Source organism: Aplidium turbinatum, chromosome 17, assembly GCF_918807975.1.
Source record: "Aplidium turbinatum chromosome 17, kaAplTurb1.1, whole genome shotgun sequence".
Taxonomy (NCBI): domain Eukaryota; kingdom Metazoa; phylum Chordata; class Ascidiacea; order Aplousobranchia; family Polyclinidae; genus Aplidium; species Aplidium turbinatum.
In genome coordinates, this window is record NC_137488.1 from 5,062,168 (window position 1) to 5,077,255 (window position 15,088).

Here is a 15,088-nt window from a genome sequence, read left to right on the forward strand (position 1 = left end):
ACTTTTGAAAGACAATGGCAAGAAAGGCTATTGTAAGATAGTCATGCAAAATGAACATACGAACAAACGTCACAACATACAACTTACTACAGTACGATGTTTTGAGGACAGTTGACGGAATTGATTGAATGAGACCTGTCCCAATGTTTAATGCCAGAAGAGCTTTATATATTTAACACTTTTTGTAAATTTTGACCTTTTTTAACATTTTTAGCTCCATGTTTCGTGTTTAACCGTACTACGGTACTGCTACCGGTTTCTCGTAGCCTACCTGGTATGTTGTAAACGGTCAAAGATGCTGCATTGATTACTGGCACTGGCAGTATCCAACGATAAGCATATGCAAACTTTTATAAAGTTGCACGGTAGTGAAATGAGCAAACTATTTAACCCATTAAACTTAAAGCCCTTGATGCAAAAGGTGATTTGTCATTTTTCGAGATGTCAAATTGAGAAGTCAGATTACTCCATTTTTGAGAGCTCCAACCAGGTCACCAGTTGTATGCGTGAAGGAGGCACGCCACCTATGACAATACAAAATGGTAGGAGAACTCAAAGGAGATCTTTCACAATTTTTTGCAAGTACGGTATATATTTGAAAGACTTACACAAAAAAAAACTTTTTGACGCAACCACCTTTTTACGTCGAGCTTTTACTTGTTAAAATAACGTTTGAAAGAAATGTTTCGTTTCTTGAAGAATCTCTGTTTGGGAGGTGAGGTTGCGGCTGATTCAACGCCAGATCAGACAGTGGCCACCGCATATGGGTATTTTAAACGTCACGAGATTTTGCTACATTTTGCTGGGGTTTTTTAACCAGAAAATCAACGACGGATAATGATACGAATAGCCGAGTGATTATGGATGGGTACAAATAACCGACTGATTGTCACTTGGTAAAAATGCAGCAATTGCAGCATTCTTTACAAACCCAGAAATTCTTCGCAAACTGCTAATAACCATGGTAACAATATGGTGATAACCATATAATTAGTAAAATTCTGCTACAAACAGCTCTCTATAATTGTTGAAGACATCGATACAACGAGTCTGACATCTACAGTCGACGTCGATAACAAGCACCAAAAAATGAAGAGGCAATGTGGCAAGCTAACTGAACGTTATCGACATCATACATTACAAAAAACAAAACAAGCAACACTTTAAAAGGGAGTACATTATGCATCTCAAAGCAACAGACATTATTGTTTTTTAAGCTTATTTTCAAGACTTACTTATGTACTTCAAATTTTGGAATAAATTAACCGAAATATACACTTGTGGCTTGCCGGGATAAATGAGCGAAGTTCATCAAGCAAATAATGAAGCCATCAAGTTAAGTTATTACACGCTGAATACTGATTAGCTGTCGTCATTATATTAAGTTTCCTGACCAAAGTAGCCAACCGTTTTTCTTGAAATCAGGTAGACAAATAAAAAGTGTCGGGATTGTTTCAGGTCATACACAAAGCTGTTAAATTTTTGAAAAACTTTAAAACCGAAATTCAAAATACATCTTTCTCACCCTGATGAGCCAGAAAATTACTCAGCTTTCAAAATTGCTTGTGATGGTAAATTTCAATTAAAAGTGATTGTTAAAATTATGCAGGGAAGTAAAAGACATTACATCAGTTCTCTTAAAACACAACAGCAATAATAATTAAATTGAAATACAAAAGTTTTTGCAACTCACTATTTTTCACTACTATAATATAATTCAAAGCGTTCAAAACCAATGCCAGCTGACACGAGGCAAGAACATTTGCAGAATTGCGCCAAGACACTTGGGCGTTTGAAACGTCACATAATCTTCACGGTAGCTGACAACCAGGCACAACAACGTCAGAAACAATGGCATTGCAAAAAAATGGCCAAAAAACATTGCTGAAAGATGCAGCCGATGAAAATGGCTAACATTTCCAAGGCGTTATACTTCAGGAGCTGACGGCTCTTCGGGTGATGCATTACAGAATGCTGCCCTAGCTTCATGTTGGTGTTGGAATTTAGAAACGGTTTACTTTAGTTTAATCTGGTCAAGGTTACTGTACAAAATAGTGTTTCTGACGTCTTCAAACACAAGCCTGATGTTGTTTGTATCGATTGCCGTTGTAAAATGGGGGAAAAACGGCTTGGTCCTGTCTTTTCTCAATGAATCAAACCTGTAACAGAAAGTTATAAATTTAAGTGACAACATCGTATCTCACAACCCTGCAGTTCAGAATACGAAATCAATTCAAATCCTAAACTATTAGAAGACATTACAACCAATATTAGATTCATAGCAAGTCACCATGATTAGAACCACAATGTACAACAATAAACAGATTATGGTCGCCTTGCAAGTGTCTACAAGCGCACACACGCCTAATCACTATCAAAGCTACAGCTTTCGGATTTCTCAGCAAAATTTTGCTATTACTTGTTGTTTGGAAATTGTGCTGTAATTCGTTATAGTTTCAATGAAGCATACCTGAATACAAGATAATCTTTCACATGCTCCAGTGACCTTGGGTTGCCTTTAAAATCAGAAAAATAGTCGGAGATCAAAACACCTTCATTCACTTTCGCGTCAAGAAGATCGAATTTGTTCAGAAAGAGAATGACAGAGATCTTCGCTAAGTAGCTGTTGTTGACAATTACGTCAAAGATATCCAACGATTCCTGAAGATGAAAAGCGTTAAAATGGCTGCGTTGCGCTGATACTACATTGATTAGAATACGTTCAATACATTCAACCACGTGCTGAATTCAAGCTGAGGCAATAAATCCAAAACTTGCTTTATAAATCCAATTTATAATTAATGGTAAAAAGTTAATGCAAACTCAATTGATTCAAAATCTACAATATGATTAAACTCTCAATAAGCCAAGTTCCCTCAAACAGAGTTAAAAGTTAGTATATATCAGTGACGTTCGGTGGCTTAAACCATTGGGAAAGCAACTTGGAAATATGCTGCAGCAAGGTAGTAGGCACGAAGGACGTAACCGTCGGGCGAAGCTCGAAGGCGTGTTGCCGAAGGCAACACTTCCAGCGGGGGGTCTGGGGGGGCTCCCCCAGAAAATTTTGAAAAACTCTTCCAATTTGGTGCGCTCTGAGAGCATTTCCAAAACAAAATCTTCGGACTTTCCCAGTCCGAGGATAAAGATTTAATCAGTCAATCAAACTGGGACTAGTCTAGAATGTTGGCTGCGTTTTTAGACTGAGCACAAAAACTTATTGTCAATGTCATCTGTAAGCATTTAAGACATGCATTGGACTGGTGCACTAGTAAAGAGCAAATAATTAGCCTATAAATTAAGCTAGTCCATTCTTGAAGAACACAAGTAAATTTGCTCTGAACTTGTGATGTCAGTCTATTGACCCAAAAAAATTTAAAAAACACTTGTGCTGTTTCAGTAGCGAGTAGCCTACTGGTTGGTTAATGTACCCTTTGGAATTGCATGTTTTATTGTAGAATCTATGCTTTTTTTGGTAAGAGAACCAGCTTTATTTTCAGCGTACTCAGACCTCAGTAGCCTATAGTTACAAGCGCGCAAATCACTCATGCGTAGAGGTTGTATTCCTTTCGTCTGAAACCAAAAGTAGCCGCTATGAGATACGCATGACGTCACTGGGAAAGCACAACTAACCATACCATAACCATAACACATCTGATTGGCTAAGCAGCTGGTGACGTTTTGCAAAACGATTGAAGATTGGATAAAACGAAGGCGTTTTTTCACATTTTTGAACCTGGGAAAGCAACTTTGAAAGTTGATTTCCCTGGAGCTTCAGTGATGGTTTCTGACAAAAGCGTTTGCGTTAATTGGCATTTACAGGCAAGACATGCGGTTTGGTGAGGACTTAGACTGCTCACAAGCGTTACGAGTAATTCTAGTCACGAACACAGTAATTTTCAAGTTAAAATAGACTTGATAAAAATAATAAGAAGTTAAACCTAGAATTCAGTCATTATATTTTGCATAGTTTTCGCTCAGGTAAGCACTGCTTTCCTTGCTTTCCCTCACCGATCGTCACTGGTATATATATATATATACAGTTGAAACAATGAAAACTATTAATACTACAAAAAGTGCTCAATGCCAAGCAAAAAGGGCAAAGCAGAGCGAATTAAATCAAATATAGTTATATTACTATCTGAAGCCTTTACAAATTGTTTCACCTAACGGATCATCAGAAGGTCTTATGAATAAGACCTTCTGATGATCCGTTAGGTGAAACCATTTGTAAAGGCTTCAGATAGTAATAACTATATTTGATTTTATATATACAGTTGAGTTTATATCAGTCTCTTGCGCATCATGAACAATTCCCCACATAACTACGCAGCATTAACGTTTTTAAAGCACGCCATTTTTTGTTCCTTCCATACAAGGAAAGGAAATCATGCAGTTCAGATCAGACAATAATAAAATTGTTGCGTCATTGTTTTTGCATTGTGTGAGTAATAAGTATTGTACAATACAAAGAATTAAAATTTAAAAAAAATTAAATTGTATAATTTTTTATCTGAATAAAAGTACTGATGAAGTCGCATTTAGGGCTCGATAAAAACCTCTACAAAAATTTTATTTAATTGCCAAACCTGATTGTTTTTATTTGCTAAGTATTGGGATAATAGCTTTCGCAAATTCAGTGGCATTGTCAACTCGTACAGTAGTAGGCTAAATCAGTACCTGTAAACGATTGGTCTTTCTGTCTTCCATCAGAACTTGGTCAAATTCCGAGGAGGAAGCAAGGAAGACAATTGAAGTGACGTTTTCGAAACATTGAAGCCATTTCTGAACACATAACCTTTTGGTCAATTTCGTGCAATCTTCGATCTATTTTTAGGCGTTTTACTAGAGGCATTCAGTCAGAGAGTTTTGAAAAAAGTTATTTTCTGCCGTTAAACCACACTGTTAGGATGGGTCGTTTTCGGTGTGCCATGTTTCGGGACAAAATCTGTGAATGGGGCTGAAATGGAAAGCTTGGGTTAACAATTGGGAATGGTAAAAAACTAAAAATTACAATAATACCATTGGAAAAGTCTCTCAGGCCCTATGAATGACAATAGGAAATAAAACATATTCAGCAAGTTGCTTTTGATGGCAAGCGTAATAGAAAGTGAAACATGAGTCATCACACTTAAACTTTCTGGTTCCGTTATGTCAATGGAAAAACAATATCAACAGTGAAGAACCAGCTGGGAAGCTGCAGTAATAAGTTTTGTATTAATGTCGCAGACTATATTTTTGCACTAATAACTAATTTTACAAAAAAGTGACGTTTCACTGCAACGTAAACCTACCGAACGTTGACTTCGCTGTCCACCGACGTCAAAAAAACGAAATGGAATTCCACGAATTTGAAAAATATATTCCTGGATCGCTTTGGTAGCTTTGCGGGAGAGTAGAGCGTCTTGTACTGAAGGTTCATAATCCTGAAAGAAGATTCACTATACAATGATAACGAACATAATTTATACGGCTTCATCATCATGAGGAATTACGACAGTGCGGCCCACTTATGTAATTTGCATCGCAGAAATTTTTGAATCTTCGTTTTTTTTTAAATAATTTGATGCTTTCACCATAGATTCCGTTTACTGAAATTACCCTGTGATCATACAACATGTAAAATATGGACACTGAAATCGTCGTTAGTATTGTGTATATACTTCTTCAAGTGTCATATTCCAAGCCTTACAACAACAAGCACACGTATCAAGATTAAGTATGCAGAAGAATTCTGTTCCGCACTTACCTCAACGCCAATTCTATCGAGGTTGTCCAAAAAATGGCGGACTGATTCCCCCTGAAAAAAAAGCAACTCTCAAGATACGTTTGTTTTGTACAACCCAAGTTCGCAAGTCTAATGCCCTAGTTTCCATTAGAACACTCGCGATGTTGGTGGAGAATGCTGCACCTCGGTATTTCACAAGTTTGCAAATTTCAGTCATTAATGTAGATTGTTTATTCGTTAAAGTTGTTGGAGATTATCCTTTCTTTGCATCTAACGTCAAGCCCACTATCAAACAGTGGGACCGTAACTGTGATTAAATAAATGAGTTGCGAAGAATTCTGGCAACTGACAAGCCAACCAAAGTTGCAAACTGTTTTTTTTTTACATCGACCTGCAAGCAAGGTCAGCAAACGTTGAATCTATGTAAAAAGGCTAATTCTGCGCTCTAGGAAGCAGACAGGCAGGACCGCATATTTTATCATCACACGCATTTCGTGCCCTGCAAAACGTTCAAAAGTGGCCCTTTTAAACATAGCACTGAACCGTGCGGCAACTCTCAAATTCGGGTTGTTTGAGACCTACATATTTCGAAATCAGAGTAAGTTTTTGTAAGCTCAAAATTATTTATCATCGAAATCTAAACAATTCCATATCAAGAAGAAAATAAAGCGCACAAAAGTGATAAAACGCAAAAACTATCATAAAATTTGACTTTTTTTCGCCATAATCTTCGATTGCAATTCCTAAGCAACTCAAAGATATTTTAACGCTCCAAGTAAATGTATCCCATTGCATCAACTATGCATTCTATAAAATTCAGCTTTTTGCAATGAAAATATTTTTGAATGATGTTACCGTCAGGAGCCAATGAGTTACCACAAACTCATTTGAAACGGCAACATCACAAGTTATTGTTTTCGTTGTAAAGGAAGTTCGATACGTGCTGCTGTCGTAATCTCATTACTATTACTAAATAAGACTTGAGGTTTGAAAGCATGCTTTGAAGTTATAATTAATACATAATATACTGGAACAAACAATGCCAATCATGAAAGAATACCTTAAAAATTGTTTTCTTAGTAACAAAATGAAAAAGATTAGAGACTGCTGAGATGTGGTTTCTCAGAAGAATGTGGAAGATCTCTTGGATTGAAAAGAAAAGTAGTCACAAAGTTCTGGAATTGGAAAAAACAGAAAGGAGATTAACAACAGTTAGAAAGCGCCAGATGAAATTTGTAGGACATATTCACAGACATGAAGATTTGGAAACATGCACTATTGGGCATGATACAAGAAAAAGAAGCAGAAGTCGGCAAAGATTAACTTATTCAAATAGCTTGAACCAATAGGCCACAAACACAACAATCAAAACGACCGATTTTACACAAATGTCAAATGAGAGAGAATTTGGAAGACCATGATCACCAACGTCTGCATCAGATCAGGCACATAATCATCATAATTGACACGCAGTTAGATGATTTAGCTCTTAAGTTAATTGACACAAAAAACAACCCATACACCATACAAACATAATCAACACATTTGAACAAGAACGTGTTGTGATTTTTCCTGTTTCACAGTTGCTGTGTTATGAATTGTATATACTGTATCATACAACATAAGAATTCAATTTCAATCGGCTGGCAAACGGAGCAGTTAAGAGCTCTGCGGAATAAATTAGTGGTATGATAGCCTACTGATGGGGTCTGCTACTATTCGGTGAGTCCGATTCGGTGAGTTCCTAACTCCTAACCCTGGCCTTTTAACTAATAACCCCTAACCCTAAAACGGCAATGATAATTAGGCTACTGTACCCGATAATTTAAAAAAAAAAAATCAAAAAATCACTGAATTAGGGAATCGGACTCACCGAATCGGACTCACCAAATCGGACTCATCAAATTGGACTCACCGAAACGGGCCATTCCGTACTGATGAGCCTAGCCTCATGGGAGAAACGTATCTATAACTGTCAAATCTTGTTATACTCGATTGCTTTTGAAGAAACATTTGTTTTTGGAAAAGTATTGATGACTAGAGTAAAAGCTACACTGGTAGTGGTATGGTTAGCAAAATGCATGGCTTGCTGTTCTACAGTGAGTAGTGAGTACTCAGTACTCACCCTTGTGCTGATGCCAGGTAGATCGCTTATTTTACACAATGAAAAATTCCAGCAATATTCAACATTTTTGTTGTACAAAAATTGCATAAAAAAGCCATAAATCTATTAGACTTGGAATACTGTAGTGTAAACTTGCACATTGCAAGTAAGAAGTATATAGAATATGGTCAACGAAATTACAAACTTGAATGGCAGGTTGAATTCATGTCTGAACAAGAACAAAAATAAAATGCTTTTAAACTATGCTTATGAAAATTTTGTATAAACGGAAGATTGAAATAGACTCCTTTATTCTGTAGTTGCACAATACCTACCAATTGAAATTCTCTTCTTCTGTCATAAGCTGTGCGTATTCCTTTATCTTTCCATAGTTCTCTAATGTGCGGAACATACTGCATGAAGGTGGTGACATCCATTAAAAAAGAACGACCAAATGACATGATACAATCCGCCTGGCTTTGTCTGCTTGGTTCTTCCCAAGGTATTCCAAGTTTATCTCTGGCATCAACCAATACCTGAACAGATCAAATCAATTTTCGAGTGGGTGAGTTTAACTGAAAGAGTTTACTGTTGGATTGCCAGTATGGAATCTTTTATCTGGATCAATTTTATTTTTATTTTCATATTTCACATAACTATGAGTAGGCTAGGCTACCATAGTAAAGTTGTGATGTTTGGATTCATCTTGTATATATAATAAATAGCAAAAAACGTACAGGTGAATAAGTAAACATATTAACATATCACAATTTCAATGGAATAAGACATTTTACTAATTTTGTCTTCCCTGGATGGAATTGTATCACCCTATGTCTTCCATGCAGTCCATATGTCCTTATGCTATTCGGTTGCAGAATATGCTTGCCCAGTGTGGGAACGCTCAGCACATGCCAAGAAAATTGACCCCATATTGAACCAAAGCTGCCGTCTGATTACAGGTTGTCTCAAACCAACCAACATCACGTCGCTGTACATTCTGTCTGGAATTGCTCCCCCCAACATCAGAAGAAGCGTGACCAGCAGAAAGGAAAGATCTTGTCAGGACATAGATTTGAGACACCCACTGTATGGCCAAACTCCAGCACACAGGCGTCTGAAGTCAAGAAAAAGTTTCCTTGCTTCAGTTGTCCCATTAGGTCATGACGATGTCGCCGCCAATGTGCGGGTTCAACTATGGCAGGAGAGACTGGCAGCCGGACCGACATTGGTCAATATGGAGCTCACACCCATGGAGAGCCTTCCTCCCGGAAAACGTGAACCGTGGAAGTATTGGCGATGCCTCAACCGCTTAAGAACTGGTATTGGCAGGTGTAAAACCTTGATGAGACACTGGGGGTATTCCATGGGGAGCACAAGTTGCAAATGCGGACAGGAGCAAACGATGCAACATCTACTCGAATGCCCTGACCTAAAAGCAAGGTGCTCTGCACAGGATTTGGCCGAGTTCAACGATAGAGCAAGAGCCTGCGTGATGCTCTGGGCTACGGCCGTGTGACACACGATGAAGAAGAAGATGCAGTCCATAACTGATATTTTAAACTGCTAGCAATTATGAGCAGTAAGAGACATTGCCTCTTTATTTATTAAAAAAAAATTCATTAATGCTCATTGCTCATGCTATATGCTAAGCTGCAAGTAAGCATACCTGCGTCCTGCACTGCATAGACATAAAGTAAGCTACCAATTAAAAAAAGGAATGAAAATATTAAAAAAAAAATTGCTTACAACAAACGTATATATATACCGGCACTTTTTATAACATCACCACACATTCCAGTGAAATAGAACCTTTCATTATAAAACTACTTTTTATTGACCACCACAAAAATACTTCCACATTGTTGCATTTAAGGCACATACTTTCTCTTCAACACAAGCTACAATACCAACATTATAAATATAGTTTATACTGTAAGCTTTACCTTCATTCCTTTAACAATGTTGCCATAAATTGTAGGACGAAATTCTAGTAAAGCATCTCTGTCATAGCCATCTCCATGAAGAATTCGCATCTGTTTAAGGAATGTGGTTTTTCCGCTTTCTCCTGCCCCCAGAAGTAAGATTTTTACCTTAAAAAGCAGGACAGGTAATGATAATAATAAAGCTTCATTTTTCACCAATTGCAACAAAACACATGATTAATTGATTATAGATGTAACATAACGACAAACTGGAAGCACCATCGAAAAAAATGTAGTTTGTGAGTCAGCAATTACCATTAATTTACATTAAGTATTGCCATTTTTATAAAAAGGTGTTTTTGCATTATTAGAAAAAAATGACACTCCAGTACTCTAAATTATAATTGACAATGAAATTATACAAAAAGTATCATAAAATCTTTTTCCTATCTTGGACATTTAATAACTGAATATGTGAGGTGTAACCATAAAATTCTAAGACGGATAAAAGTTGCAAGAACTACGGTATCTTTCGAAAAATCAAAAATGTTTTAATCAATCAAATTTATCAATTTGTCAAAGGATGTTAAAATGCTACATCTGGTCAACCCTTTTATACAACTCTGAAGCTTGGACAGTGTCACAAAAAATGGAAAGACGAATTGATGCCTTCGAGCTCTGGACATACAGGCAAATGTTAAAAATGTCATGAAAACAAAAGATCACTAACGATGAATTATTATCTAAATTTAATTCAAGCAAATTCTTTTACAAATATATACCGGTAGTCAAAAGAATAAAATTAAAGTATTTTGGACACACAACAACAAGCCTTAAAGCAGTCGGCGGCCATCGCCACCAAGTAGTGCTTGAATGACCGTCGGTGCTACCTCCTCAGTCGGCCAAGTTTGGCCGCCGGTTTCTTCTAGCTAATTATTTAATTTCGCAATAGAATGATCGTGGAATTAGACGCAGTGACGCAGAATTAGGTCATCGCGTCATAATCGCCACTGTTGTATTATGCGGGAACATTTCCTATTATATATGGAATATATCCAGATGCGATCACCAGCGCTGTAGTAAGTCCTGTTTGTAATTCCTGACGTTTATTTTAACAAAGTGTTAATCTGAAGTGCTAATTTACATCGGCTGGCAATATTGTCGTTTTTATGTCGATTCAATGTTGTCGGACATTGAATTGTTGATTCAATGTTGTCAGACATTGAATCGTTGTTAAAAAGGAGAACCGGAACTAAGTTAGTCGACATCCGAGGGGAAAACACATGTATTCATAGTTGAGAAATGTTCCCGCTGTGGTGACTTCACACCCTCAATGGTGACATCATAACGGTATAAATGGTCAGGTTTTATGAATGGCGTTACGAAGTTGAAACAATTTACTGAGCAGTGAGCAGTTGAAACAGTTTAGTGTTGTTAGATGGTCCCGCAATACCGGATTAGAATCCCGATAAAGCAGTTATTGCATGGTACAACGATTCTATTGCAGGACGTCAACCAGACTTTAACAACGCTAAGTGATCATTTTAGCATTGTAGCGAGTTTAATTCTATTTATATACTTGTCACAATCGTTATTTGTATTTTGCCCTCCAAGCACGCAGATTTGGCCAACGAGAAGGAGCTCTCGGTAGGCCACGATGGCTGCCGGAAAAAAAACACAAGTTTTAAGGCTTGCAACAAGGCACAACTCGCTACAGAGATCATTTATAGAGGGAAGTAGTGTTGGGCAATATTGAAAAAAACAAAACGATACGATATTTGAAAAAATACTCGATATTTCGATACTTTTCGATATTTTTGTTCTAATTAAGAAAAGAGTTTCTCAGTCTTCGAAATTAGTGCCGGCAATTGCCGAGGTGATTGCCGACGCAGATGCATGAATGGCGCATTAGCGTCGGCAATAAAAATGCCGGGGCCAAACGAGCGCTTGTAAGGTTAAGGTTAGACATTCCTCTTAGTCGTTATGCCACAGCCATAGATTTGCTCCTTAGTCAACACCCTGATGGAGCTCTGCGAAAGAGGCGTGTGGATGGGTATCAAAGCACGAAAGCCGCAAAACGTAGACGCTTCATTGCGAACGGCGAAGACAGTATAGATTTACAGCCAAGCGATGAGCATCTTGATGTGTCCGATTCCAGTGATGACATGACAACCTCATCCTCCGATACAGCATCTGATGATTCCGATTCTGACAGCTAGTTCTTCATCAAACAGACTTCAAACGCTAGATGTCAGACATCAAACGCTAGATGTCGAATTAATGTAAAACAAACGTAAATTTCTTATTGGGCATTGTTGTTGTGCAATATAACCCGCCGGAAAAATTAAATCGATTTGTGCTGACTCGAACGTTGAATCAACCCAAAATTAACTTACTTTTCCTCTCCGTGAGTTATTCAACGTGAATTACCGTGACAGCGTGCGTATCGCGTTGTTCGCTTTATCGCTACTTTTGGCATTATTACATCACAACAAATCAAACAGTGCGGTCGGGATAGACCACTCAAGTATATTTTTCGCTTCTCGTTTTACATGTTTTGGTACAATTTTTTTCGTAATAAACGTTCACAGCAATTGCCGAGGCAATTTCAACTTTTGCCGTTTGGCCTTGGCAACGTTTTTGTAGGGGTTTGCAGTTACGAGTTAGGGCTGTAATAGGTAAAATATCGAATGATATTGAAATAAATATCGATATTGAAAAGATATCGTATCGTATCGAAAATTCGATATATCGCTCAACACTAGAGGGAAGATAAGCGATAAAAGAAACAAAGGCAAACCAAGAATGATTTGGACAACAAATATCACTAAATCAACAAAATTAAGCTGCAATGAAAATGCAGTAGGCCTACAAACACTTGAACAGGTGGTGGAGAACAATGGCGCATTGTATCCAACCCTCAATACGAGGAAGTAACTTAATGAAGAGAAAAAAATCATTTATTATTTCTATAATTCCAACATTACAACACTTTTTCAATCTTTTTACCCAGATAGCTCAGTTGATTAAGCGCTCACAAAACCACAAGATCAAACAGTATTAGTTTGGCTCTCGGAGTGTGCGCTTGAGCAACACATTTTAAAGATAGCTCTCTACTAGGGTGGCTCTTAAAATTGAGTTTTTGAATTTTGCTTGGGACACCCTTTCAAATGGTGAGGTTGTCAGAAAAAATAACTCTTGCAAATTTTTTTTTAATTTGAAGTTGATTTAGGGGTGGCCCTCCCCCCCTAAAGTTCTGTGCCCTCCCTCGAAATACCAAATCTGCGTATCTCGAAAACCACTTGAGCTAGAGATACGGTTTTTGTGTTAAAAGATGCAGAAAACATGGTTTTCTGTCTGCTTTCTGAACATTGAATGCATCTATCTTGAGTAGAAAAGCAGTTATTTAGAAAAAAACGCATTTGACAAAATCTTGATTTTACAACCTTTTTTGTGACCACAAAACCGTCTATAAAATTTCGTTTTTTTTCTTAATTTTTGCACCTTAGAGGGAACACTGGTAACGATGTTCATTTCAAAATGTAATTCTGGTCAGTACTGCAAGAAGCGATATTATCGACAATATTTTACATATTGCCTTGCGTATTGTGACAGGATGTCTGCGACCTACACCATCGGACAATTTCCCTGTCCTTGCAGGCAACCAACCAGCTGAGTTTTGTCGCGAAGAAGCCATCCTGTCTCTTTCTCTGCACTACGAACCCCAACCACTTGCTCCACTCAAGTCTCTACAAGTCTGTGAGCGAGCAATCGAGCATCCTCGGCAACTGAAATCGAGACACCCATTTGTATGTGACGCACAACTCCTGATGAAAACCGCTGAAAACCAATCCATCAGCGCGGCTACCTGGGAGGACAACAAATGGAGCTCAGAGTAGAAGAAGAACTCCTCAAGGCTCTAAAGTTTTATCTCTGACACCAGCCCCCATCCAACCAGAATGCATAGTTTGCCAAGGAAGGCCTGGGTGTGGCACAACCGCCTGCGTACTAGGCTACTGGAGTGAGACTATTCCGTTCAAACATGCACAAATGGGGGATGGCTCCATCCACAATCTGTGAGTGCGGCATAGAGGAACAAACCACAGACCACACCATCTGTAACTGCGCCAAATGGTGTGCGTGGTCTGCTTGAACTGGATGACGAATCAATGCAATTGCTGCTCGACACCTGCTCAAGCATCTAAACCGCATCGGCACTGCCCAAGGGTGGTAAAAGACAGAGCCCCTTGACCCCTGGAGTAACAAAGAAGGTTTAAACGAAGAAGAATCGACAATATTGTTCTTGTTGGAATTTGGATTCAACAGTTTCCTGTGCTCAGTAACAACTTGCAAAAGAAACTGAAGTTGGTACTCATCATCAGTTGGGAGTTTGTTAAAATCCGGGATTAGACTTAGAGCAACTCCTCTCTCTGCTCTGTCATTGACTACTGAAAGTCCCTTCGCCATGTGTAAAGCTTGAATAAATGCACCATCTTCAGTCCAATGAGCAGGATCCTTTGAAAGTATAATTATTGCTTCATCTTCAGTTCTTCACCCAACAGCTGAAGCCATTTTGAATTAGAGGTGCAATACTGTTCTAGACCCTTGTTGCTAAGAAACGCATCTACAGTACTTTGATGCTTCGTCTCCATGGTGGACGTTCTGCTGTTTCATTTAACATGGTTGCCACCATTAGCTTTTTACTTTCCACAGACAATCGAGAGTCAAACAAGGCTAGTTCAACCATTTCTTCGGACAGATACCATAAATGCAGACCAAGCTTTTTGCATAAATCGCCTTCGCCATGCAACAAGTGCGATGCATAGCACCTGAAGCTTGAAAGCGGATTCTACGCTCAAGAGTTTCTCCAAGGAATATGACAAAAAACGGGCATTTTAGCTATGCATGAATGCATAAAAGTTTAGAAATACTTATTTCGTTTATTGCTTTACCAGTTTTACAGGTTAGTTTATGAACTTTGTTTATTGAATAGCTTGGGCCACAATACTTGTTTAGCACTGTTTTGTGCTAGAATACCGAAAACAGGTTTTTTCTAATAACTGCTTTTCTACTCAAGATAGACGCAATCACTGTTCAGAAAGCAGATAGGAAATCATGCTTTCTGCATCTTTTGACACAAAAACCGTATCTCTAGCTCAAGCAGTTTTTGAGATATGCAGATTTGGTATTTGGGAGGAGGGCGCAAAACTTTAGGGGGGGAGGGCCACCTCTAAATCAATTTCAAATTCAAAAATTTTTTGCAAGAGTTATTTTTTCTGACAACCTCACCTTTTCAAAGGGTGTCCCACACAAAATTCAAATTTTTTTCATTTTTTG

At 38.0% G+C, this 15,088-nt stretch overlaps 1 protein-coding gene across 1 annotated transcript; it reads right to left on the reverse strand.

Annotated features, from left to right (window-relative positions):
* Window positions 1–1,948: 1,948 nt before the first annotated feature.
* Window positions 1,949–9,914, reverse strand: LOC145786391 (guanine nucleotide-binding protein subunit alpha-13-like). Its single transcript, XM_082598037.1, has 7 exons — window positions 9,773–9,914; window positions 8,165–8,365; window positions 5,747–5,797; window positions 5,292–5,423; window positions 4,678–4,782; window positions 2,471–2,661; window positions 1,949–2,159 (listed from the first exon to the last, which is right to left on the reverse strand). Exons 1-7 carry the CDS (start codon window positions 9,860–9,862, stop codon window positions 2,015–2,017), a joined length of 915 nt encoding a protein of 304 aa, XP_082454163.1. The 5' UTR covers window positions 9,863–9,914; the 3' UTR covers window positions 1,949–2,014.
* Between the last annotated feature and the right edge of the window lie 5,174 nt (window positions 9,915–15,088).

Bases quoted from the DNA above. Each gene is read 5' to 3' on its own strand.
- LOC145786391 (XM_082598037.1), bottom strand. From the start codon at position 9,862: ATGCGAATTCTTCATGGAGATGGCTATGACAGAGATGCTTTACTAGAA. The intron at 5,798-8,164 runs GTAGGTATTGTG...CTTTTTTTTCAG, and splicing joins GAAGAAGAGAATTTCAATTG to GGGGAATCAGTCCGCCATTT. The intron at 5,424-5,746 runs GTAAGTGCGGAA...ATCTTCTTTCAG, and splicing joins TCGATAGAATTGGCGTTGAG to GATTATGAACCTTCAGTACA.